Raw genomic sequence first — 25,868 nt, 5'->3', positions numbered from 1 at the left:
AGAAACATGGTTTTCAAAAATCTATACAGACAAATAAGATTTATAAAAGTACATGTATACAAAATTGATCAATATTCTTTGTTTGCAAAAACTCTAGGTTTACTGTTTATGTTACATGTATCCTTTTCTCATGGGTTTTTGTACTATTAAGAGTGCATTGTGATGTTGTCACAATTTCCATTGAAAATGCATGAATAGTATGAAAACTTATGATCTGACCATACATGTATGTATCAGTTTGTCATATATCTGATATCAGGTTGATGAAAAATGAAATGAAGTATTGTCACTCATTCACAGTATCTTATTATTTAAGGTTAGAAAATGACACAAAATCTAGAAACTATTTAGTACTCTCTATACCTAGCTTGTATTCTTAAATATCTAATATTCCACTTTGAAAAATAAAAGATGTCAGGAGCCCAATGAAAAATTGTATAGTAGTATTAAGGAACAGATCTAGATCTAAATCCCACAATGACTAAAGAAGCAATGATTTTAAATTCTATTTACAGGACAAGGCTACCCTGGTAGACAGAGAAAGCTTTCACAGAAAGATAATCAACAAAGACCACAAGCTAAACACAGACCATCATCTTTAGAGGACCAATCATCATATAAACAAGACCTAACTAGATCTCCCAGATCTGATGGAGGGACCAGAAAGAGCGATCGGAGGGCCAGATATTGGAAATTTCTCTTTGACAATCTGCAAAGAGCTGTTGATGCTATTTATGAAACATGTGAACAGGATGAAAGTGTGGTAGAATGTAAGGTACAGTTGATAAGAGATTATATCAAGTGTTTATAGTAAAAGTTCAATAAGCAAAAAACAAATTATTTGATTGTTTATTTGTCATTATTTATTAATATGACCATGTCATGCATGTATTTGACCTTGGTTTTCAAAGCTCTTTCAAGCAGCAAAATATTTTGATGTCATATACTTTGTTGTGTTCTGATCAGAACTAGATTTTTCTGAGAGAAAAAAATATTATGCAAAAGTCTTGTTCACTAATCTGTTTATAAAAATCATTTAAATGTCATTGTGGAAGAATAATATTTGAAGTTTTGGTAGAGCAAAGTATGGTGTATGCATAAAGTAAACCTATACAGTTTATCATATCAATCTCAAAAAAACAAATTGTATATTTCCTGGCTACTGTGAAATCATTATTAATTGTGACTGAAATACCATTTTGTGGATTTTGTTGGAATGTGTAACCATAAATTTAAGTTGAATGAAGTACACATTTTCTATAGGCTTGTATTCAGACATAAGCAAAATCACAAAACTATAAATATCCTCAAAAATAAAATGCTTCAGTTCATGAAAATAAATGAATACTCATAGTAAGTAACATGAAAATGGTACACATGACAGGAGATGTTGAGTATATGTCAATGAGGTAGCAACAACATAAAGCATCTAGAGGTTAACCTACAATCTACAAGAGGTTAACCTACAATCTACAAGAGGTAAACTTACAATCTACAAGTGTCTTTACAATCTCCCAGATTATGCCATCAACAAAAAAAGTCTTTTAAATGACTAAAACAATCAGATTTAACTAGAGAAAACCACTGATGAATAAGATTTCTGACTTTATATGCACATTTATTTTTACATAGAATTTCATGTTTGACAATCTACATTTTGAGCTTTAGCATGTATAGTTAAGCTTGTATGGCTTTCAAAAGTCTGTTTTTGTTCCAGTTGAGGAAATGAAACCAGTAGTTACGTCCACAGTCTCTAATATTTTTTATGTCAATTGTTAATTACAAACAAGATACTGGACTAATTTTCATTAAAGCTAAAAACAAATTAACCAGAATGTTGTTGTAAAACACAGATGATATCAGAATAAAGTGTATTTTATGTATATTAACGTAATTAGCATATCGGAATAATGTGTATTTTATGTATATTAATTATCCAATGAATTTTAGGAAGTGATTATGATGCTGGAACAAAGTACCAATGATTTTAAATCTCTAATAGACAGAATGCATCTAATGAAAGCTTATGATGATGCTACAAGAGAGGGTGACAGGTAAGAATATCTTCGATACTCTTCCCTCCAAATGTTAAATAAAAAAATTAAATAAACAAATATACCAAACTCCAAAGAATATTCAAAACTAAAAGTCTCTTGTCAAAGTGCAAAATCAAAAGCTCCAACACATTAAACAAATGGAAAACAACTGATAATCGTATTAAGACTGGCCAAAAATATGCTTCTTCTAAGATCTAATTAGTACCTACCATGAAAAACACTACAAAGAACAAATTAAAGTAAATGTAATGGTATATTCATTTAGAAAAGATTAAAAGATATTTATTTGACCTTTATTTCATTATGATTACAGAATAACAGCTTATAGTCGAATCTTTATTGTAAATCACTTTGAAAATAAACACTTTTTCATATCAGTAAAATTAATTTTCTCTGATTGAATTTTTCAGACCAGCTCCTATTGCCTGGGAAGTAAGAAAGATGTCACCTGGAAAAACTGCACATTCTCAAGTGCCATCTAGAAACTCACCAAGTCCCGCTCAGAGAGTTCTAGAGTTCAATGAGCCCAACAAAAGGTATAATCGGTCAACACTAAAAAATCTATGAAAAAGTAATATAGAAATATCTCTATTAAGTTCTTGATTTCAATGCTAGCAAAACAGTCACTAATCTAGAACATAATCACAACTCAGGATTTTTAAACGGTAATACTTGTCAGACCTAACAGAAGTTATGATCTTTCTGAACTTTGTTTTGTCTTAGGGATCACAGGACTTTGAATTTCATAGACGTAATAGCCATGTATGAAATTTTTCGTTGCATTTTTCTCAAGATATACAAATCAAATGATTCTTTAAAGGACCCCTTTTTGGCTTCAAAATATAGCATTTTAACAAAATTGTTAAAATGTAAACTTTTAGCTATTTATCGGAGAGTAAAATACCTCTGTTGAATTAATATGGACTGTTTTTGAGAATACAATGCACATGTATCGGGTACTAGCATCATTAAGTCATGCTACATTACTGAAATCTTCGAAATTTTAGCATTTTGGTTAATATTTAGACGGTTTCTGTCTGAAACAGAAGTGGCTGCATTTGTGTTCATTCTTAATATTAAAATGTAAGTTGTATTTGATGATAATACATCACATATATATAAAAGTTGAGAATGAACACGGATGTGGCCATTTTCATTTTTGACAAAAACCATCTGAAAAGTGATATGTTAAGGAATATTTGATAGATTTTTCGTATTTAAGTATGCATTTGAGCATCTTTAATGACTAAATCTGTTCAAATCTGTCACATAAACTATTGGAATCGACTGACGTAGACAATTAAGTGTTTAAAAAGTGTCTAAAATCTTTCAATAGATGAATCTGAATTTTGGGGCCAAAATCAGCCCTTACCGGACCTTCTTCTTTAGTATTAATCTTCATGTGGACACTACACAGTCTGATGCAATTTCACATCCATCTCTCATCAACTCTTGTGAAAAGAATACTCACAGTGCAACTTTTTCTTAGCTTTTAACTTTTGGTAGGCTAACTTCATTATTATTATATTTATTTTATTGCTTTGAAAAAGAAATTTCACTCATTAGAAACCATTTGTTGTTTACATTTCCACCTTATTTACATACACATTTGTAATGTTTTTTCTTGAAAGATGAATAACTTGACATCAAAAAGTTTATAGGGGCTGTGGTGGATAAGTGGTCTATGTAGTTCTACTACTGTAATCACTACCCAGTCAGCACTGAGGTTGTGAGTTCAAACCCTGATCATGCAGGTGCACTCGACTCCAATCTTAATTGACTTGGATTTTCAGATATCCTACCAAAAGTCAGTGGTTTTCTCTGAGCACTCCAGCTTCCTCCATCAATAAATACTCATGGATTGTCAGATATCCTATCAAAAGTCAGTGGTTTTCTCTGAGCACTCCAGCTTCCTCCATCAATAAATACTCGTGGATTGTCAGATATCCTATCAAAAGTCAGTGGTTTTCTCTGAGCACTCCAGCTTCCTCCATCAATAAATACTCGTGGATTGTCAGATATCCTATCAAAAGTCAGTGGTTTTCTCTGAGCACTCCAGCTTCCTCCATCAATAAATACTCGTGGATTGTCAGATATCCTATCAAAAGTCAGTGGTTTTCTCTGAGCACTCCAGCTTCCTCCATCAATAAATACTCGTGGATTGTCAGATATCCTATCAAAAGTCAGTGGTATTCTCTGAGCACTCCAGCTTCCTCCATCAATAAATACTTGTGGATTGTCAGATATCCTATCAAAAGTCAGTGGTTTTCTCTGAGCACTCCAGCTTCCTCCATCAATAAATACTCGTCTCCTTGAAATAGCCCAAAAGTGGTGCTAAAAAGAGGTGTTTAAACACCAACTATCAATCATTAAAATGTTTAAAAAATTAATATTATGAAAAGTTCTTTGAAAAATTCTATTATACTGTACTAATGAAGCAACAGTGAAGTGATATCAAGGATGAAATGTAAGAAAAACAGTTCTCCTCAGGAAACATGTTTATAGTTCAATTATATCATGAAACTGCAGGTTAAATCTTTTGAATATGGTGTCCTCATCTTTGTAGCATTATTCTTTATTGTTCTTAATTCGATATATTTCAGTCCAGGAAACAGTTGGGCAGATAGAGTGAAAGGAATAGTACCTCCATCACCCTTGTCTCCTAGTGAAGAGACTCTAAACTTCTCAGAAACTCAAGAATCTCCTGTATTAACTCTTCCATCACCACCGGCACATCAGAATGGATTGTCTGCTTCAGAGCCAGATACTGATGGCAGTAACACCATTGAAGGTAGGAATCATGTCTTATGTTGATGCAACGTAATCCAGGCTAGAATTTATTAACATGGGAAAAAACCTGACAATTGTTATCCCTCCTTGAATCCATACTTCCATAAGTTTAAGGGAATATCCAACAGTTTCAGGGGAGGTAATAACCAACGTAACAGTTGTCTATTGTTTCCCGTAATTTAACGTTGTAACGTCATAACAGAATCACCATTGGAATTGCTATGGCCGTCTGGAAAGGATGGTTTCTTTCCTCAAAGGAAAGGACACGGCGGGAATCGGCAAAAAACTGAAACAGAATATTAACAGAAATAGAAGTCAAATCTTAAAAGATGTTGTCCTCTTGGTCTATTATAAAAGAACTGCAATTATCTTGATCATTATAGACCATACTCACTTAAGTTTCTGTTTTATTGAAATTATCTTCAATACAGTAGAGAACAACAAGAACAAATGCGTAATTATTTATTAGTGCATTAGAATGCAACACAAATTGTAAATAATTCTTTACAAAACATTTCCGAGATTTTGTCATTCTGGATAGAAACTCAAAGTTTGGTTTTACGTGAGAAAGATGAAAAAGATTGGTCTAACATGTATCATTGCATCTAGCATCTGGCTTTGCATTGAAGTGCTAATATACAGTAGCTCTTTATGTGATTACGACCTTCAACTGGTAAACAATGTAATATATACACTGACATACAAGTAGAAAATATCTGACGATTTTGGTGTTAACTTATGTACCGGGTATGAGGAAACAAATAAAATTTAACAAAAAAAACGGTGTAAATGTAGGTCTTGACTAATTAAGACATGCCCTCTTAAAACCAGGGGGTCCATAATAGGATAGAAAAAAAACACCCATTGAAATACCATAAATTATTCAAAAGTGTGTGTGTGGGGGGGGGGGGTTAAAAACTTAACTCAAGATTTTGATCATTATTCAACTTTATTCTAGTACGGCATATGTTTTACCGCTAGCGAACTCTTTATCTTAATAATGTATCAATCATTTACTTTAGATCCACTTTCGCCTAGTCATAAATATGCGAGATATATTTGTTTAGAAATTTTATTCAAATTTCGGATATCCCTTCAACCATTTATTTAGATGTTTTTTTAACGTATAGATAGCGCAAACCTCGCACTACACTATGCATCGGATATACAACATTTTTATTTTGACCAAATGAGACTGCAAATTCATACATCCGAGCAACTAATGGCCGCACCCAATAAGATATACTGCCAGATGGGAGAAGTTCAGACATGTGAATATTTCTATACCCAAATCAATCCTTTTGTTTTGAAAAAAGATTTTAAAGGCATACATTAATACGACAGCAACCCAACGACACATATAATTCAAAACACTAAGAGTCAACATACAGATTTGTTTATAGCTAGAAGCCTATAAAGAATAAAAAGCTCAAAATTGCAACATGAATAAATAATGCGGTGTCAGTGAGTTTTTAGTCAAGTGTTTGGTTGCAAAATACCACGTGCTCTTTATTAATTTCGATATGTGAAATTATAGACCGTGTAATATAAATCAGTATAAGAAAAACACTTCATTGTAAAGTAACGGTAAAATAAATTATGATTATGGATGACGGACGTCAAGTGGTATATTTTATTAAATGAATAATCAGAACGAAAACATCAAATGAAAAAATAATATGAAAATTAACCCTGCTTTGTACTATTAGACCGACACACAGAAACTGATTTCTAACTTGTAGTACTTTTGTTTTAAAATAAAAAGGGATGAAAGATACCAGAGGGACTATTTTGATAGTTTGTTATTCCACGGTTTGCATGTTTTACATCCGGGTTTCACAATTTTGACGAACACAATAGTAAAACCATGGAAGTATTATACTTCCATGGTAAAACTAACTAAATTGTTATCTCGTCCAGAAACTGGTTCATTATGAATAAGAAGATGTGATATGAGATATGAGTGCAATCGAGACACCTATCCATGAAAGTCACAGTGTATAAATACATTTGTCTACCACACCGTAACACTGCCTTTGAAAATTAGCGGGGAAATATAACGGTATTTCCTGAAACATCTTATTTTTTGGCACAATTTGTGAGGCTTATGGAAGGGATTGAGTAAACAATATTGCATTACTTGATTTTTCTCAAACGAGTATGGTGACAAATATTTTTAAAAACGTTATGACGTTCCATTTTTTTTCAAGGAATAACATATCTTACTTTGGCCAAATCGACACCATTGAAATATTTAAAAAAATCAAAAATGTTCAATTCAAATGTTCATTTCTTGCCATTGTTTGGGTCCACCATGAGTAAGAATTAATGCTTTAAATTGTAAAGTTAGATTTTTCTAACCATCTTGAATTATTTTGCTTCAATTTGAGCCCCATTATCTTGAGTAAACTATCATATTTATGTTTTTTGAATAATAAACATTTTTTATTTGAAAATTGCAAAAATGTTCAATTTTCAGCAGTATTTTTTGCAAAAACGAAATCGACAACTTTTGTTTTTTTTGCAAAATTTGATTTTCTGTCAATTGAAGAATGAAATATCTTCAAGGGAAAAATTCTCACCGTCAAAAATAAACTGTTGGATATGCCCTTAAATTACTTGTCTAAACTTAAACAACAATCTTTTACACAGAAAAGAGTTATAGTAAGGGGTCATCCATAATTGTCAACCATTTTCCAAAGTGTACAAAAAGTACACTTGGGGGGAGGGGGTTAAAAAATCAACATTTTTACCGTACGCTTTTTTTTCCAGAATTTATTTCGTTTCCGTAGGGAAGGTCGATGTATAAAATGGAGAATTGGCTTGGGTGTATTTCTCTTCTTATTTTTTCTTTATTATTTTTACTTGATGATATTTATTTCGATATCATAATTCTCCTCAGTCAATCCGGATTAAACGATTAAAAGATCAAATCATATGAAAACTAAATTTTTCAAAAATGTAAACTTGTAAATTTTTTAAACAAAAAGTTTGCAAGCATTTCTCAGTACCCCTGATTGTCAATTTCACCTGCTTTATTATAGATCGTTATCGTTTCACTCTGTTTAATAAACAAAACTGATGGAAACACTTAATTATTTGAATGTTTTGATTTTGACAAGACACCATTTTGTGAAAAGATTTTAAACTGGTACTCGATTAATTTCCTTGTAATGTATTCCAAAACAGTAAACCAGTAAAAAGGAAGTAAACTTATTTTTCTTAGTATAAGCCTCCTTTAATTAGGAGCACCTCCATATGAAGTTTAACCTTACCCTTAAAAAATATTCAATATATGAACACGTTACAGTATATACACAAACGATAATAGTGCCATAAATGGCATATTTACAGGGACTTTTTTAATAGAAATACAGGCGGGAAATTTAAAAACTTAAAATGTTTTAAAACATTACACTTTTATTGACTGCTGTCTTAAGCTCTGATTCCATCAACAACTGTCAGTCCATACTTTACCAATACAATATAACCATGCATTTCCCTTTCTTTGATTCTTAGCATAGTTTATGTGCCCTTTTGTTAATCTTTTGCATGCTCTAGGTGCCTTTTTTCATTGGAGTTCCCACTGTATGATAGGGGAAACACTAATCTTTGAACTCTTTATTCTAACAAAACACAAGCATCACAGATAGATGTCATCAAATAAAACAGTCAGATATGTTTTAGTTTATTTTCAATGCAAATTTCTATATTAAACTAAAATATAATAAACAGGATCTTCTTTTTATTAAGAATGACTGATTGTTCTCTTGAAATCTGAAAATGGTTGATGTACACTTTTTGAGGGAGGGTAGGGGGTCTGAAAAAGTGTACGTTTTGTACACTTTGGAAAATGGTTGACAATTATGGATGACCCCTAAGAATTGTTGTTTTTAAAACAGTTTCAAGAAGAAATACATATTTGAATGTCAGTGATCATTACTTCAATACAACTTTTCTAAAGAACTTTGCTCATCCAAGTATTTTATTTACTGTAAACCTACTAATTTTGTCTTACGATATATTTTTGCAACTTAAGCTGGAAGAAAAATAACACAATTATAAATTGCTGTGAAAGTTGGATCTTTCCTATTTAAATTTATCAAATATATTTAAAAATTGTGAATTCAAACTGCTGTGAAGTTCAAGAAAGTACACACCACAACTATAAGTTGGTTAACAGTTATAATTGTTTATTTCTAAGATATGTGATATTTTATCTAATTAATAATACATTTAATAACTGTATATGATTTCTTAACTTTCAGATGATGGTTGGGAAACAGTTCAAAGGGGAGGTAAATCTAGATCTAGAAATTCCTTAGAAAATCTATCAACTGTTGGAAGACCAGCTAAAGTCATTACAAGAACTCTGTCTGATCCACATTCTCCATTGATCAAGAAAAATAAAGGACATTTTAATACAATGAAAAAATCTTTGTCAGATGGTAATCAGACTGTTCCTAATAAAAGTGCTAGGCATGATAGTGAGAAGGAAAATGAACCAGTCAAAGTTAGAAATGATGCAAGTAAGAATTCCTCACCAGCTGTAAATAATACCAGCCGTTCTTACAGCGGAACTGTTAAAGGGACCAACACTCAAAGCAAACAGGCTGTGATAAGCAATGCTAAAACTGCAAAGGATACAAAAACAATTAAAGAGAGACCTCAAAGTCTGACAGATTCTAAGGTTATAGCAAAAACTACCAGAAATATAAGTAGTCCAAGAGGTGAAAATGTGAGGAATGTCAGCAGTCCGAGAGGTGAAATCTCAAGGAATCTCAGCAGTCCAAGAGTAGATACTGCAAGGAATGTTAGTAGTCCAAGAGGGGAATTTAAAACAACACCAACATTAGCTTCAAAACCCCCATCTGGCAGTAAAACGGAGAAGTCTAGAGCAAGTCCACAGACAACCCTGAAGAAAAGTGAAACTGATCTTGCTAAAATTGAAACAAAAGAATTCCGTTCAAGAAATATTTCTGAGAGTAAAGATGATACTGAAGAAGACATTAGTCAAATTGAAGATGTAAGTGACAGTTTTTTTTTTTACTGCAGAATGTAGTTATTCAAAATTATTGAAATTAGGTGTTGGCTTTTTTTTTTGTAGGTCATCAAATACTAAAATAAGTCTCTTATCTTTTTGCACTAAAATCAATGATCTTATCTTTTTGCACTAAAATCTGTCTCTGGTCATTTGCAAATAGGATTTTTACTGCAGCAGGGGAAATGGCATTAAGTGTTACCCTTGTTTTGTACATCTATCAGATCATGCTCTATATTGTAACGTAAACCGAGCGGTCAGGCTTTGATGTTAAACTATAAATGTGTAACCCTTAGTGTGTTGCTATAAGAATGTGTTTTATAACAATGTATAAGTATATATGAACTAAAGTTATAACTGGCGACCCTTCTTTTTTTTTTTTTTTTTTTTTTTTTTAAGGTTTACATATTTTATTGAAATCTTTACATTTGTTAGTTTAAAACATTGATTACCGGTACCTTATCCCGGCCTCGTTAACATTAGTAATGATATTTATATATACAGGAGTTAGTGGTTGTTAGTAATATTCACCAAATATATATATATAATATACCGGTATAAATACATGTAAGTTATAAATGCTAACAAATATAAAGATGGTTCGACATAAATGTCTAATGTCTAACAAACAAAAAATAAACAATTCTTCATAAATGACATATTATTTAGTTTTGGATTTTAAGGAATCAAACAAAGATTATAAATCAAGAGTAGTTTCATTTCTTTTTTCTCTTTCTTCTCTCTTCCCTCCCTTTTTTAAAGTAATAAATGTTTAAATGATTTTATTAAATTTTAACTCCTCCCTCACAAGAAAAAAATATAAATAAATAAAATAAAAATAAATAAATAAATAACTATAAGATAAGCTTTAAAACACACTGAAAGTAATTAAGAAATAAGAAAGCCAAAAAAAAAAAAAAAAAAAAAAAAAAAAACGGAAATGGTAGAAATTTATGAATATATAAATAAATATCAGGAAATACCAATGTAAAGAGGTAAATAGAAAAAAGAAATGAGAACCACTTGCATTCACTTTCACTTTCTCTCAGTCTCTCATACACACATACAATTCTTACTTACATACACACATACATTACTTAATTATGTACACAATTATTGTTTACAATTACAAATGTATATATATGCATCAAAGAATAAACAAAATCTAGTCAAAAAATTTGCTCACAGATTAATATCATACTCTATGGTGGAAATATATATTGTAATGGGGTCCAAAATTTTTCATATACATCGACATTATTATTTTTCTTTGCAATATAATATTCATATGACTGATATTGTTTTATTCTATTTTTAAAACCAAAAATATTAGGAGTAAGTTCCTTAAACTTACATTTATATATATAATTTTTTGCTACTAAAAATAAAAGATTCATGAATAAGCTTTCTGAATAGAAACCAAGGAATATCTGCTTTTTACTGATGGCAAAATCCCTGCTATACAATCTTATTTGCTGTAATAATGATGACCAAAATTGGTATGTTATTGGACAATCATAGAAAAAATGTACAATAGTTTCGTCATCCAGTTTACAAAAAGTACATGAACTAGAATCTTTCTTCTTTATCTTGTACAAAAAAGAGTTTGTAGGAATTATTTGGTGAAGTATTTTGTATTGAAAGCTTTTTAAATAGGTATCTTTGCAAGACTTCCTTAGTAGCATAAAATATTTTTGCCAATTTTCAATTTCTGAGTCTATCAACTGCTCCCATTTCTGAAATTTTTCAAGGGGAGGTTGAAATATATGATCAATAAGACTCTTATACACAAATTTTGGTTTCTTATTATTAATAATCTGAGTACAAAAAGCATCAGAGATGTTGACATTTTCAATCTGTTGAGAATCACAATATTCTTTTATGTGATCTTTAATAAATTTTGGAATATTGGAGATTAGACTGTAATATTTCAGAAAATTATTTGTAAGAATCTTATGTCTAATCTTTTCAAATGTAAAGAAGTCTTTGTTTTGACCATTTACAATGTCTTTTATATACTGTACACCAAAGTCCTTCCATTGCATATAAATAGTGTAATCTGAAAGTGGCACAAAATTTAAAATATCTAGCGATAATATATCATTTGTACAAGCCTTAGTATAAGGCTTTGCAGTATGTAAGCAAAATAAAACATCTTTCCAAAAAGGATTCTTAACATAGCCATGAATTTCTAGCAGTTTTTCTTTTTGTAAAGAAAAGACTCTGTCACCACCAAATTTGGTTAATTCAGACAGTAATAATGTCTGCCATGATCCCTCTAAATTCAAAAGAAGTCTTCTGACCCAGCTTATTTTTAGATATGTACTAAAAGATGACAAATGCACCATGTTCAAACCTCCCTGCATAAAATCCCCAATTAGTGTATTGCGTTTTATACGTTCTAATTTCCCATTCCAAATAAAGTTATAAAAGAGAGTATTTAACTCTTTAATTTTAATCTGGGATAGATTTGGTAAAGCTGTGAGCAAATGAATTATCTTTGGTAATGCCAGAGTCTTTACAACAGTAATTTTACCAAGTAATGTAAGTTTTCTGTGTTCCCAAGCCTTAAGTATTGATGACATTTCCTTGATTTTCTTTGTGAAATTTATATCTAACATAGCTTGTAAATCTAATGAAAAATCTATTCCTAAAAGTTTGAAATTTGACTTTGTCCATTGAAGATTATAATTAGGACAAAGTATATGGTCTGAATATTTTTTGGTTCCAATCCAAACAGCTTTGGTCTTGGATGCATTCATTTTAAGCCCAGAGACCCTTTTAAAAGAATCAAAACATTTTAAAGTCTCCTCTAAAGATTTTTCCTTTCCATCTAAAACAAGAAATGTGTCATCAGCATACTGGCTCAACAATAATTCTTTGTTGTGAATAGGAATACCATGGATGTCAGATGTAGATTTTAGTTTTAGAGCTAATAATTCAACACCTATAATAGATAAATATGGGGATAGGGGGTCACCTTGTCTACAGCCTCGCTCAAGATTGAAGAAACTTGACAAATTACCATTATTTATTACACAGCTTTTAGCTTCTGAATAGAGAGTCTCAAACCATTTGCATATAGATGGTCCGAAATTAAAGCTTTTTAGAGCTTTTACTAGAAAATCCCACTCAACAGAATCAAATGCTTTCTCAAAATCAACAAGTAACAGTAAACCAGTCATATTATGCTCTTCCAGATAGTGCATAAGATCATATAATAAGCGAATGTTTTCCCCAATGAACCTATCTTTAATAAACCCGTTCTGAGTGTCACTTATAATAAATGGCAATACTGGTTTGAGTCTGTTAGCTATAGCTGCTGAAGCTATTTTAATGTCAGTATTCAGTAAACTGATGGGTCGCCAATTACTCATATATCTCCTATCTTTTCCATCTTTTGGAAGGCAAGTAATGACACTCTGATATTGAAAACTAGAAAAATTTCTATGCTCATACCCAAAATATAAAGATCGATATACAAATGGACCGAGATCTCTCCAAAAAATTTTATAAAAATCAACTGTAAATCCATCGGAACCAGGACTCTTACCATTTGTCATATGTTTCAGTGCCAGAGCACATTCATCAAATGTCAAGTTACCCTCACACAGATCACTTTGTTCCTGTGTGAGTTTAACATTATGGTTATAAAAAGAGTTGTCTTCCCTGTCAGATCTTCTGCTTGAATACAGAGTTTTATAAAATTTCTGTTGTTCAAAAAGAATGCTAGACTGTTCAGAAATATGTTTACCTTGGTCATCAATCAATTCAGCCATTGTCTTTTTAATGAAATTACTCTTCTCTAATTTGCAAAAGTATTCAGAGCATTTTTCTCCATTTTCATGCCAGTTTGCTCTTGATCTGAGGAGTAAACCTTCAATCTTTTGTTCCCTTTTATTTTCTAGTTCTAGTTTCTTCCCATATAAAGTAGCTTGAACATTAACATTTGGTGACATATTCATAATATTTTCTAATTGTTCAACCTCTTTTTCAAGCTTAGATGTATGTTCTCTATCCTCTCTATTTTTTTCAATACTATAAGAAATGGACAAAGTCCTGATCTTCATCTTCAGGATTTCAAAAAATAATTGATCATTACATGTAAGTTTAACATCAAGACAATTTTGAATGTCACCTGAAAGATAATACTCAGAAATAGTGTCTTTTATACATGTCTTAATTTTCTCAACATACTCAACATCTCTTACAAGTTGTGAATTAAATTTCCAATACCCCTTTCCCCGCTTAGCAAGACTGGCAGAAAAAGTAAAGACAATGGCAGAATGATCTGTCTTATAACCGGGTATAATCTTCGTGTTCTTCATAAGAGAATATATGTCCTCAGTGACTAAGAAATAGTCTAGTCGACTTTGTTTAATAGGTGATGGTTGACGCCAAGTAAATTTTCTGTCAGTAGGGTGACATGTTCGCCAAGGATCTAATAATTCTAATTTTTCAATAATTTCTTCAATCTTTTCACGAGATTTGGGATTTCTTTTATGTAAAATGTTATATGTATCTAAATTGCAGTCCTGGACAACATTCCAATCACCACATAATAAAATACTAGTATTAGCATACAATGCTATTTTATATAATATATCATCAAACAATAATGGTTCATCTGTATTATATCCATATAGACATACTAAAGTCAATCTCTGTTCAAATAAAGTGATATCAATAACAATATAACGACCATTCTGGTCAAATTTAGTGTCATGAATAGTAAAATCTAAACCCTTTTTAAACATGATACTAACTCCAGCGCTTCTATTGTTATGATGACAAAAAATGCAAGTATTGCCCCATTCTTCTTCCCATATTTTTTCAGCATCTTTACTGCTATGTGTTTCTTGAAAACATATAATTGAAGCATGTTTGCCCTTTGCCCAATCAAAGACATCCAATCTTTTCTTTTTATTAGAAAATAAACCCCTTACATTCATAGATAGTATAGTAATATTATTATCTATTCCCATAGGTTATGTATATATAACAGATAGAACATAAACCGGAGAGCAAATAAGTTAATTGTAAAACAGTAATAAAGTACATATTGTAATCACATACACACAACACACATACAATAAAATGACACTGGTGATAATGTACAAAACACATCAGATTGGTTTCACAGTATTGGCGTAAATTATGAACCGTATAATATTTAAAAATTAATTTAAAAAAAACACAACAGAAAAAAAATGTATCAACATAGACTTGAAGATTATCTTACTCAAAGTTAAATAAAAAATAAAAAATAACTTTGTAGTCTAATAGTGATTTAAAGCAAGGAATGAATTGATTGCTTCTTTATTTCTTTATTTATTTATTGAAGTCACAGAGGTGTAGCCTGGTAAAAGTAACTTGAATTGAAGGGGGAAACACCTGTTTGTTATCTCGAAAAATATATTGAATTATCTCCCTTATCATCAAAACTTTCAACTATGCTCATATACAATGGAATGAAAATGTAACATAAACAGATGAGACCAACATTTTTACAATTTAAAAAAAGAGTTAGAGTTATCTCCCTTCTTAAGATCAATATTTCAAAACAACTCATGAAGCTGTTTTCTTTCTTATTTTCTCTTCTATATTGTCAAACAAGTCAAACTTTATTCTTTGGTTACCACTTTTACTGTTCTGGAGCTTCCCATAAACACTACAGTTATAAAACCAAAAATTCTCTAGTTTCCCAGTTAGGTTAAGTCTTGACATCAGTCCTAAGTTCTTCTGGGTGATATCATCATGGAATTTTATATCTTTTTTCAATCCTTTTTTGCTCCTCATGATCTTAATTTTCGTATCTGTGTTTCTTACTTTGGCAATGATTGGTCGTATTGCCCCATCTTTTCCAGGAATGCGATGTATGGCAATCAAATCAGTAGGCTCCAAATTAATCTTCAAGTCTTTTTTGACAAGGTTGATAAATTCAGCATGTAGATGTTCATTGTTTTTTTCTGGATAGTTCACAATGCGAATGTTGTGCTTCCTTGAATACTGCTCATTGTAATTTGCAGATTTCAAAGCATCCACACTTCTTAAATTACAATCCTCCACTTTTTCATCCAACTCCTTTATCTTAATTTCTTTCTCCCTTAGTTTCTCCTTCAGAAGGTGATTTTCCAAGTTTAGAGAATCAACATTGTCTTGCAACTGTCCTGTTTTTTCTCTTAACTTACTATTGAATTCTGCAGTGATAGAATCTTTTAGTGTATTCAATAATTGACTAACAATACTTGTAACAAGTTCTTTTAAGTCACTTTGTTTGACTAACGACTCTAAATCAGATTTGATCACTGTGTCCTGAAGGGATTTTTTAATATCTTTTAGGTCTGAGTGAATGCTCATAATGTCAATGTTGTCAATACTTTCCTCAGACACATCTGAATGGGTTCGTTTGTCTCGCTTTGGTGGTTTTTCTTGTTGATCTTTGTTGCCTCCAGGTTTTTTGGCAGCTAACAATGATTGTACAGTCTTAACACCTGCCTGGTTTTTGCCTAGAGACATATTGTGGTAGTAATGGATAACAATGGATACTAATGAAATTAAATCCAATTTTGCACACTAAAAAGTTTATATCCTCTGTATCTTTTTCAAATGAAAATATTTTTCACAATTAAGTCCAGAAACAGATAGTCCATCAAAAACTGAACATGCACATATATTTTCTGTTTATGTTAACACTCTAAAATCACATCAAAATGCCAAAAAACTGCAGAGCTAAGTTAGCTCACAACTACTCTAGTGGCCATCTTGTTCCAGACCCTTCTTTGGTAGCGTGGTACTCTGGTATCGTGGTACTTTGCGGTATTCCGGTAGATCTAAGGTTGGTTCTGTATAGGTTTTGTGGTACTTAGTGGTATTCTGGTAGATCTTAGTTTGGTTCTGTGTAGGTTTTTGTAAGAATAACAGACTCGTTAAATAAAAATCAACTTGTATTAACTTTAAGATGCGTTAAATATCAACAATTCGTACAAATATTAAATAACTTAACAGTATTTTAGTCTAACAAATAAATACCCTACTTTATTAGAATATCATGTATTAAAGAAAATGGATAGCGGAACTATATTATACCCAGAAAGTTTACGAACGTCAGTTTGGTAATCGGCAAATGGTAACCGAAATTCAATGTCAAAAGATAACGTTTCTCTCTAGAAGTTATTCTCAAAATACAACTTGTTATGGAACTAACAAGCCCACATTATACGGAAATAGTCTGGTTATTATTTAGTCTGGTAAATGGCTTCGGTACATGTATATTTAAATCGCTTGGAATTAGCGTGTGTTACTTGCCCAGGGTAAAGTCGTACTAAAGTCTTATCCTTTCTCTCCTCTGTATTTATACTTTGGTAAACCATTACCGAAATGGTTTACAATTTACCATTTCGGCTTACCATTCACATAAATTACCAAACCCAGAGCCAACGTCATAACAAAAATAGGTTATGACGTCATTGTGTTGAACGTCATTTAAAGTAAACAATTCACAGCTGTTCCGTTTGTAAAAACATGGACAAGAATAATAAAAAGTTAACAAACATAGTTATGCAAGAAATATATAATAAAAACAGTCAATTAACGGTAAGGTTTTAACAACATCATTACATAATTTTAGGGAAAACAAGTTCCATTTCAAGGGACCCCCGTTACAATATATAAAAAAATAATTGCATGTACAGTGTAACCGGCTTATTCCAACACCTAAGTATTCCACCATCCTGCTTTAACAGACACATGTTCGTGGTCCAATAATATTCCTATCCTTGCAGAAATAAACCTGAGTATTCCAACACCCTGCTTTATTCTACATTTTTTTACTGTGTGTCAGATTAAGCAGGTAGCACTGAACTTGATTTATGGTCAATAATTGGTTGAAATACATTTATACAGTAAAAGATAAAACATGTATAATTAAATGGACTTTTAAATGTATTTTAGGCATTAGCATCAGTTATTGACGAGGAGAATGACCTGACTGATGAGTTGGTAAAGGCTCAGGAACAGGCTCTGGAGAATGTCATACAGGAGGAAGAGTCGTGGCTTAAAGAACTGGCAAAGGAGGAGAATACTGTCATAGATGTGGAAACAGAAACAGAAAGTGAATTGGGGGTTAGTTATAAGATTTTACATATGGTAAGGCATGAAAACTGATTGATTATGTCTCCAGAGATGGTCTTATTCTCATTAGAAATGAAGACTTTCAGTATTGTAACAGGTTTTATGTTAAAGGGAGAGAACTCTATATAAAAAAAATATCTATTTGTTAAGCAGCTTAATTTGTTAAAAAAAAAAGTGAAGAAGAATAGAAGAATAGCTGTTTCCAATAAACTATTAATTCATTTATTTTATAATGAATGACAAATCAGAAATACATGCAATCAGGTGTAACTGTTGCACTATCCCAATGGTGCAAAGAGGGTGAGTTAATCTTTTGAGGATTATCAACTTTGCAGAGATATTTATGGTGCCCTCCATTTGAAAAACATTCCTTTATGTCAATCATTTTTGAAAATTTCTTAATCTGAATACACATTTGATTCTGAAATTTGATAGAGAAAAAAAAGTAACTACATTGAACCATGATTCCTAATCGAGGCACATTTATTGCATTATAGATATTGTGAAAACTACTGATTTTCTTACTAGTTAGCCAGGTAAATTTCAAGGTAAAGATGAATTGTCAGCATGACTATATATATAGCTAAGTTTCTCCAAGTTGACAACAATTATTAAAGGCAAGGAAAATAAACTTGCATATTTCATGAAAAAAGTTTTTATGCCCCATCTACAATAGTAGAGGGGCATTATGTTTTCTGGTCTGTGCGTCTGTTTGTTCGTTTGTTCGTTCGTCTGTCCTGCTTCAGGTCAAGGTAGTTTTTGATGAAGCTGAGGTCCAATCAAGTTGAAACTTAGTACACATGTTTCTTATGATATGATCTTTTTAATTTTAATGCCAAATTAGATTTTTTTTACCCGATTTCACAGTCCATTGAACATTGAAAATGATAGTGCGAGTGGGGCATCCATGTACTTTGGACACACTCTTGTTATAGTTTAAGGTCTTGATGCTGTGAAATTTAATGTATAGCAAGCATTATCTGAATCCCTTAATATCTCAACTCTATAATTGGTATTAATCGTGGTTAGTCCTGAATACAGTTTCTAATAGAATACATCCTTTCAGTGTTAAAGAGTATTTATTTGTTTATTACAGAACACAATGGGTTCCTCCTTAGACAATTCACAACAGACTCTGGACTGGGATGCAATGGTAGCATTGTATGAAGGTAGACTTATTATAATAACACCTTGTATATGCTTATTTCAATTCATAGCTATAAGAAGATGTGGTATGAGTGCCAATGAAATAACTATCTATCCAAGTCACAATTTGTAAAAGTAAACCATTATAGGTCAGTCTTCAACGCGGAGCATTGGCTCACACCGAAAAACAAGCTATAAAGGGCCCCAAAAATTACTATTGTAAAACCATATGCTTATTTGTAATTCATGTGCATGTACAAAAGTTTGAGGTATTTATAGATGAACAATAATAGAAAAATGTAGATGTTTTATAATCTATGATGCATTGTGTTTGCATAAAAACAGAGAATACAGAATACATCACATATTGTCCAATGTCTGTAAAGTACATAAAATGCATTCTTTTAATTTCCACTTAATGAAGCCATTTTGTTTTTTGTTTCACTGAATGTTTTAAGAGTCATTGAAAATGCTCAAACAAGTATATGCAAAAATGTTGTTTCTGTTTTAAAACTATGTATTAAATTTTTAGAGGAGAAAGCGAGTGGAGTTAACAAATGTTGGGGAGATCTTGTAGAAGATGATGAGGAAGAAGTAAGAACACCAGGACATGCTGTTCACATGCATGAAAAGCTATCATCACCTTCTCGTAAAAGGTAGATAACTCTAGACTCTATTTTAGGCATTTATATGTAACGTATATTTAGAAATATCTGCCGTCATTTAGTAATTTAAATTTTTGAAAAATAAAAAAAATAAAGTGCTGCTTAACAACTAATGCTCTAAGATTTCAAGAAATATATAAAATATATAAAATTAAAATGCAAATTGTTATATATTCATTATTGTGAGACCTATTCAGTTGCAGTTTTGCAATATTAAAAACTTAATAATTTACATTTTCAAACCCCAGAAATCTTGTCAGTGTAAATCATCAAATATCCTTTACAATAATGAGTTTGTTTGTCCTGTTTAAATGTATGTTGGTCCAACTAATATTTCCATCACACTTTGTTTCGGTACTACTTAAAATTAAAAAAATATTATCAAAATGATTTCAAATCTTGCCTTTTAACTTTTGTCTATACAGTCAAACCGTGATAAGTCAAAGTCGCAGGGAATAGAATCAACCAAATTCAACTTGTCAGCTGAGATGGTGATACATTGAACAGTTGAAATTTTACTTTGACTGACAAAATATCTTGACTTTTTATAGTTTTCTACATAACCAGGTTTGACAAAACGAGGTTAAATTTACTTTTGATTACAAGAAAATGTATGCAGAGCAAAGAAAAGCACTCATTCTTGTTTGTAATATAGATCACCTACAGAATCAAAGAAGAGACATGAAGAAAAACAAGCCAAAGCCCAAGAACAAAGAGAAAAGTTAATGCAAGAGAAAGCTGAAAGACTGAAAGAATTGTCTAAAAAGGTTTGTAACTGATCATCATTTCAATATACATTACTTACAACTTTTAGAAATAGTTAACTACTGTTGAATTAATAAGGTCACAGGTTATAAAATGCCAAGAGCATTAAATGAAACAATTTTACTGGAAAAATCAAAATATCTATATCATTTGCATGCATCCAAAAGTCTTAATATAGATTTACCCTAATCTTGAACAGTCAGTAATAGATTTACCCTAATCCTGAACAGTCAGTAATAGATTTACCCTAATCTTGAACAGTCAATAATAGATTTACCCTAATCTTGAACAGTCAATAATAGATTTACCCTAATCTTGAACAGTCAGTAATAGATTTACCCTAATCTTGAACAGGCAATAATAGATTTACCCTAATCTTGAACAGTCAGTAATAGATTTACCCTAATCTTGAACAGTCAGTAATAGATTTACCCTAATCTTGAACAGTTAGTTATAGATTTACCCTAATCTTGAACAGTCAGTAATAGATTTACCCTAATCTTGAACAGTCAATAATAGATTTACCCTAATCTTGAACAGTCAAAGCCAGAATTAGGAAAGCCATGGATGTATAACAAGGCTTCCAAAATGGTCATATATTCCAGTCATTTGTATAATGTCCGGTAAAAGTCCGGCTGGGCAAAGCATGAAACAGTCATATACTTTTTAGTTTTCAAGGTTTTTTCGGTCATTTTTACATAATTCACAATCTTTTTGACCCAACCTTTTGCCTTTAACATCTACACATTCCAGTCATAAATGTGACATGATGATTAATTACTATCAAAACAACACCTACTTCAATACTTTCTAATTTTAATCAAGGCTAATTAGTAGTTGGACAGCTGAAATCTACCTGTTCAGGTGACAGGTGAACTATGTTCAGTACTGGACATCTTATAAATTGATCGGTTTATTCACAATTATTAATTAACTACACTGTTATTGGACTTAATATGATGAAAACTGCCTATGCAATATAATGTGTAAACTGGGCCAATACAGAATAACTCGGCCAATATAGATTTTTTTCTGTATTGGCCGAGTTATTCTATATTGGCCGAGTTGACACAAGTGCAGGATTTCGGAACGTCTCTAGATTTTACATCGACAGTCACGATAAACACAAACTGAAAGTAAACACTGTTGTTTTGAAGACGCAGTTGTCATTTAGTTATCTTAAACATGCTGAAATCAGGCGAAAGACGGTCATATTCATTTAAAAGGTATTTTGAAGGCAGACGATAGAACTATTTCGGGTTTGGGGAACGAGTAGATTATCACAAAGTTCATTTCTTGACGACCTCATAATTTCACGATTGTACACATCGATTTTAAATTAGTTTCTGCATAACACATGCAATGGCAGTACCTTTCCAATTACTATTTATGTGTTGCGTCTAAATTTAAGTTGTAACACTTTATAGTGACTGAAAAGGGTAGAAAAATTCATCAGATGAGAAAATGCTGAAGACACCTGGCCCTGCATCTAATAAAAAGAAACAAACAGAGATTTGGATAGTTCCACTTCAAGGTAAAAATATCTATCTCTTTTGAAATGAAATTAAAAAAATATTGTAACACTGTAGTTAATTAATAAAGATATTATTACGTGTATTTCTGTATTGGCCTTGTTATTGGTCCTCGGCCAGCTGTATTGTCCTTCGGCTTCGCCTCAGGCCAATACAGCAAGCCTCGGACCAATAACAAGGCCAATACAGAAACACTTACGTAATAATATCATAATATTTTCTTACATTTCAGCGGTATGTATCTAATTGATTTAGTCCAAAAGATTAAAATTATTAGAAATTGGTTTATCAACATGATTTGATGAAAAATTTAAAAAGGTTTTGAATGAGAAATCGTCAGAACTACGTCATATGAACTAGAACACGTGTGCACATGTGCACTAGTGGGAAATTTAATAATGCATCTTACATTTCTTCAAAAATGCTAAAATTATCATTGATACCTGTATCTAACGGAAGCCCTGATGTATAAATATGTATAAATACCAACACTACAAGATTTTATAACTATGATTTCTTGCCATATTTTCAGAGTAATCTTTACATTGAGACTTATGTAGTATTAACTTGTCTTTATATAGGTTGAAGAAGTAAGAGCATTAAAAGATGATTTAATGAACCAGAAGAAAGAAACAATCTTAAGGAAAATGCAGAAAGCTGAAGAGAAAAGAGAAATTCAGCTTAGATTGAAAGCACAGAAAGCTCATGAAGAGGAAGCCAAGGTAGTTAACATTATATGGGAAACATGTCAGCATATCCTTTATATTGTTCTATAATTTATTCTATCTGCTTATCCATATATACTTTATTTTGTCTTTGCATTAAAGAAGTAATCATGATTTAAAAAAAAGATATAATTAATTTCAAAGTAAGAAATTATAAATCTAACAGATTTAGGCATGTTAAACAGAATTCTTTATTATTTGTATATCACCACAGCTATTACAATGACTATGAAGACTTTTATAATAGGAGATTGCTCATAAGTTTTCCTATTGAACTCAACTTGATATATTATATTTTGAGACCCCAAAGAAATCTTTGTAAGTAGATTTATAAAAAAAAATCTTGTATTTCAGGCAAATGAAATAGCTTTCATTAATACATTAGAAGCCCAGAACAAAAGACATGAAATAATGTCTAAACATCAAGTTTCAGAGGCAAGACTGCAAGATATTCAGGTATGTTTAAATTACAATTTTTATAGTTTGATCACAAATGTAAATTGATCTGAAAGAAACAAGACTTAAACAACTTAGTGATGTCTTCTTCAAACCATTTTGATAAATCTTCATTGTAAAGAACTGTAAGAAATATAGAAGACATAGCCTTACATAACAAAATATTTTGCTGATAGATGTATTTTCCAAGTATGGTTGGAAGACTTACATGTCTCTGTGGGGAAGACTGATTGATATTAATTCAACCAATCACAAATCATAAAAGAGGGGTGAAAGATACCAGAGGGACATTCAGACTCATAGATGGAAAATAAACTGAAAACGCCATGGTTAAAAAAGAAAAAGACAAACAGACAAATAATAATACACATGACAACATAGAAATCCAAATACTATGCAACACGAACCCCACCAAAAACTGGGTGTGATCTCAGGTGCTCTGGAAGGGTTTGCAGATCCTGCTCCACATGTGGCTTACAATGACAGCTTTTGGTCAATGCATGAACTTTGGTACAATATTTATATTTATTTAAAGTTTTGTTCCTAATTTTAGTTGATTTGCAATTAAATTTAAATAATACTACACACAGGAAGAGCGTCAGAGGAAACATGAAGAAAAACTAGCGAAAGAGGCAGCTGTAGAGGAGAGGAGGAAAGCTTTAGAGGCAGAGAAACAAGCAAGACTAAAGGAAATGGAGGCAAAGAGGAAGCAAAGAGAAAACAGATTTACAGCTCAGCAGCTGGAGAAGGAGAAGGAGAGATCTGATGCACTGAGAGCAAAGGAAAAGTAACTACAAATTAGGTCTTTCATGTACATCCTGTATTTTTCTTGCCCCCGCTGCTAGTCGTAGGGTGCATTACAGTTTATCCTTGTCTGTCAGTATGGACGTACATTTAAATCATGCCAAAACTGAAGCAATAGTTACTGGCATGTGGCACCCTCAGAGACTAATCGTCTTCAATAAATAGTCTGACACAGTAAGACATAAGATGTGGATTCAATGCAAGAAACACATTTCTGGAATAACCTTGATGTATGTTCAAGACCAAAAGTTTAGAAAACTGAACAAATTTATATATATATTGATTTTCATTTTTGAAAATAACCTTTCATATTCTTTAATGTTGTGTAGGAAATATTCACCTAAGATTCCAATTTTAGAGTATGCATTTTCTGAAATTCATGAAAAGTCATCTAACCCAATTTATTGAGCAGGAAATTTAATACATGATTTAAAACATTATTTTTTGTTTGAAAATATTATTTGGTATATATTTAGTCAGTTTTGTAAGTGTTTTGTTTGTTTTTTTAGGGAAAGAGATGAAAGATTGGCAGTGCTAAATGCCCAGCATGAAGCTCATATCCAAGAATTACAGAAAAAGATACAACAAAAGGTTATTATTTAATATTCTAATATGACGCTCTTCTTTAGCTTTGGATACAAAGCCATGTTCTAATTCCAATAAAACATGGGCTGCATGTGATTGACGTCACAATCGAAATTGCAACGTCAGATGCATTTTAAACACGAGATCAAAATGGACACTTTTGTTGGTGTTGCTCGCTAGGAAATTAAATAAAAACATTTCTAAAAGTAAGTTTGAATGTTTCTGTTCTTTTTTTATTGTTAAACTTGATTTTCTATAACGTTTTTGGTTCATCAAATCAAAATGGCGACACTTCAAGCGTGTATTATAGGTCCGCTTCGAAGTACAAAAGTTCAAAATATTCCTATTAGAATCGAAATAATTCTATCATGCCAAGCTCTATGCTCATTTTAACATGGGTAGGCATTATATTTGCTAACGCTCGGTATTAAGATATTGACAAATATAATGCCTACCCATGTTAAAATGAGCATAGAGCATGGCATGCAAGAATTATTTCTTAACTGATAACAACACTTTAATATATTACAAATAACACATAATGTGTATTATTTACATAATTCAAATATAAAAAGATGTTAAATACCAATTTTCTTATATTCAACCTTGTAGAGTTGAATAACCTAAACTGTAATATTGATGAATTTAATTTGTACTATAAAATGTTTTTAAACCATTACTGTTCATATTGTTCCCATTTATTATTCTGTGTAATGAATTATTGAAGTTTCAATTCTTGTAAGATGTTGAGAGTAGTTCAAGCATTTTTCAATAGATAGATATACTTCAATAACTAAAGTAACTGAAGTGAATGTAGTTATAAATATTTAAGTAAAGAGATAATATGTGTAATTGCCTGTGAATAGTTATGCTTTTATCAACAGAAAAGCACTTTTTATTTTAATAATAAGAACATTCATGAATATTGTTAAAACAAAATGAAACATTACCAATTCATTGTTCTGATATTAGTTTAGTATGGTACTTTATACAAATTGACAATCAGTATACAAAGAATAACTCTATTTTACACAATTTTTAGTTATCTGTAACATTTAATATTCCAGGAGTACAGATTTAATTGATACAGCTCCTTCATGAAATTTAAATTGGCATTTCTTTTAATTTAATTTTCCAGCAAGATGAATCCACTGCGAGGCACAAGGAAG

At 31.3% G+C, this 25,868-nt stretch overlaps 1 protein-coding gene across 2 annotated transcripts in view; it reads left to right on the top strand.

The window, feature by feature from the left end:
* Positions 1–25,868, top strand: part of LOC139518811 (S phase cyclin A-associated protein in the endoplasmic reticulum-like) — a 72,847-nt gene that overhangs the window by 12,227 nt on the left and 34,752 nt on the right. For both annotated transcript variants that reach the window (XM_071310396.1, XM_071310397.1), the window contains 13 exons: positions 516–775; positions 1,951–2,054; positions 2,468–2,593; positions 4,661–4,848; positions 9,116–9,873; positions 17,842–18,012; positions 19,118–19,190; positions 19,700–19,823; positions 20,488–20,599; positions 22,711–22,851; positions 23,209–23,310; positions 23,901–24,097; positions 24,624–24,705. In XM_071310396.1, coding sequence (XP_071166497.1) covers positions 516–775; positions 1,951–2,054; positions 2,468–2,593; positions 4,661–4,848; positions 9,116–9,873; positions 17,842–18,012; positions 19,118–19,190; positions 19,700–19,823; positions 20,488–20,599; positions 22,711–22,851; positions 23,209–23,310; positions 23,901–24,097; positions 24,624–24,705 — 2,438 coding nt within the window. The remainder of the gene's footprint in view (positions 1–515; positions 776–1,950; positions 2,055–2,467; positions 2,594–4,660; positions 4,849–9,115; positions 9,874–17,841; positions 18,013–19,117; positions 19,191–19,699; positions 19,824–20,487; positions 20,600–22,710; positions 22,852–23,208; positions 23,311–23,900; positions 24,098–24,623; positions 24,706–25,868) is intronic.

Source organism: Mytilus edulis, chromosome 4 (assembly GCF_963676685.1).
Source record: "Mytilus edulis chromosome 4, xbMytEdul2.2, whole genome shotgun sequence".
Classification (NCBI taxonomy): Eukaryota; Metazoa; Mollusca; class Bivalvia; order Mytilida; family Mytilidae; genus Mytilus; species Mytilus edulis.
This window is presented reverse-complemented; position numbering and strand designations above follow the sequence as displayed.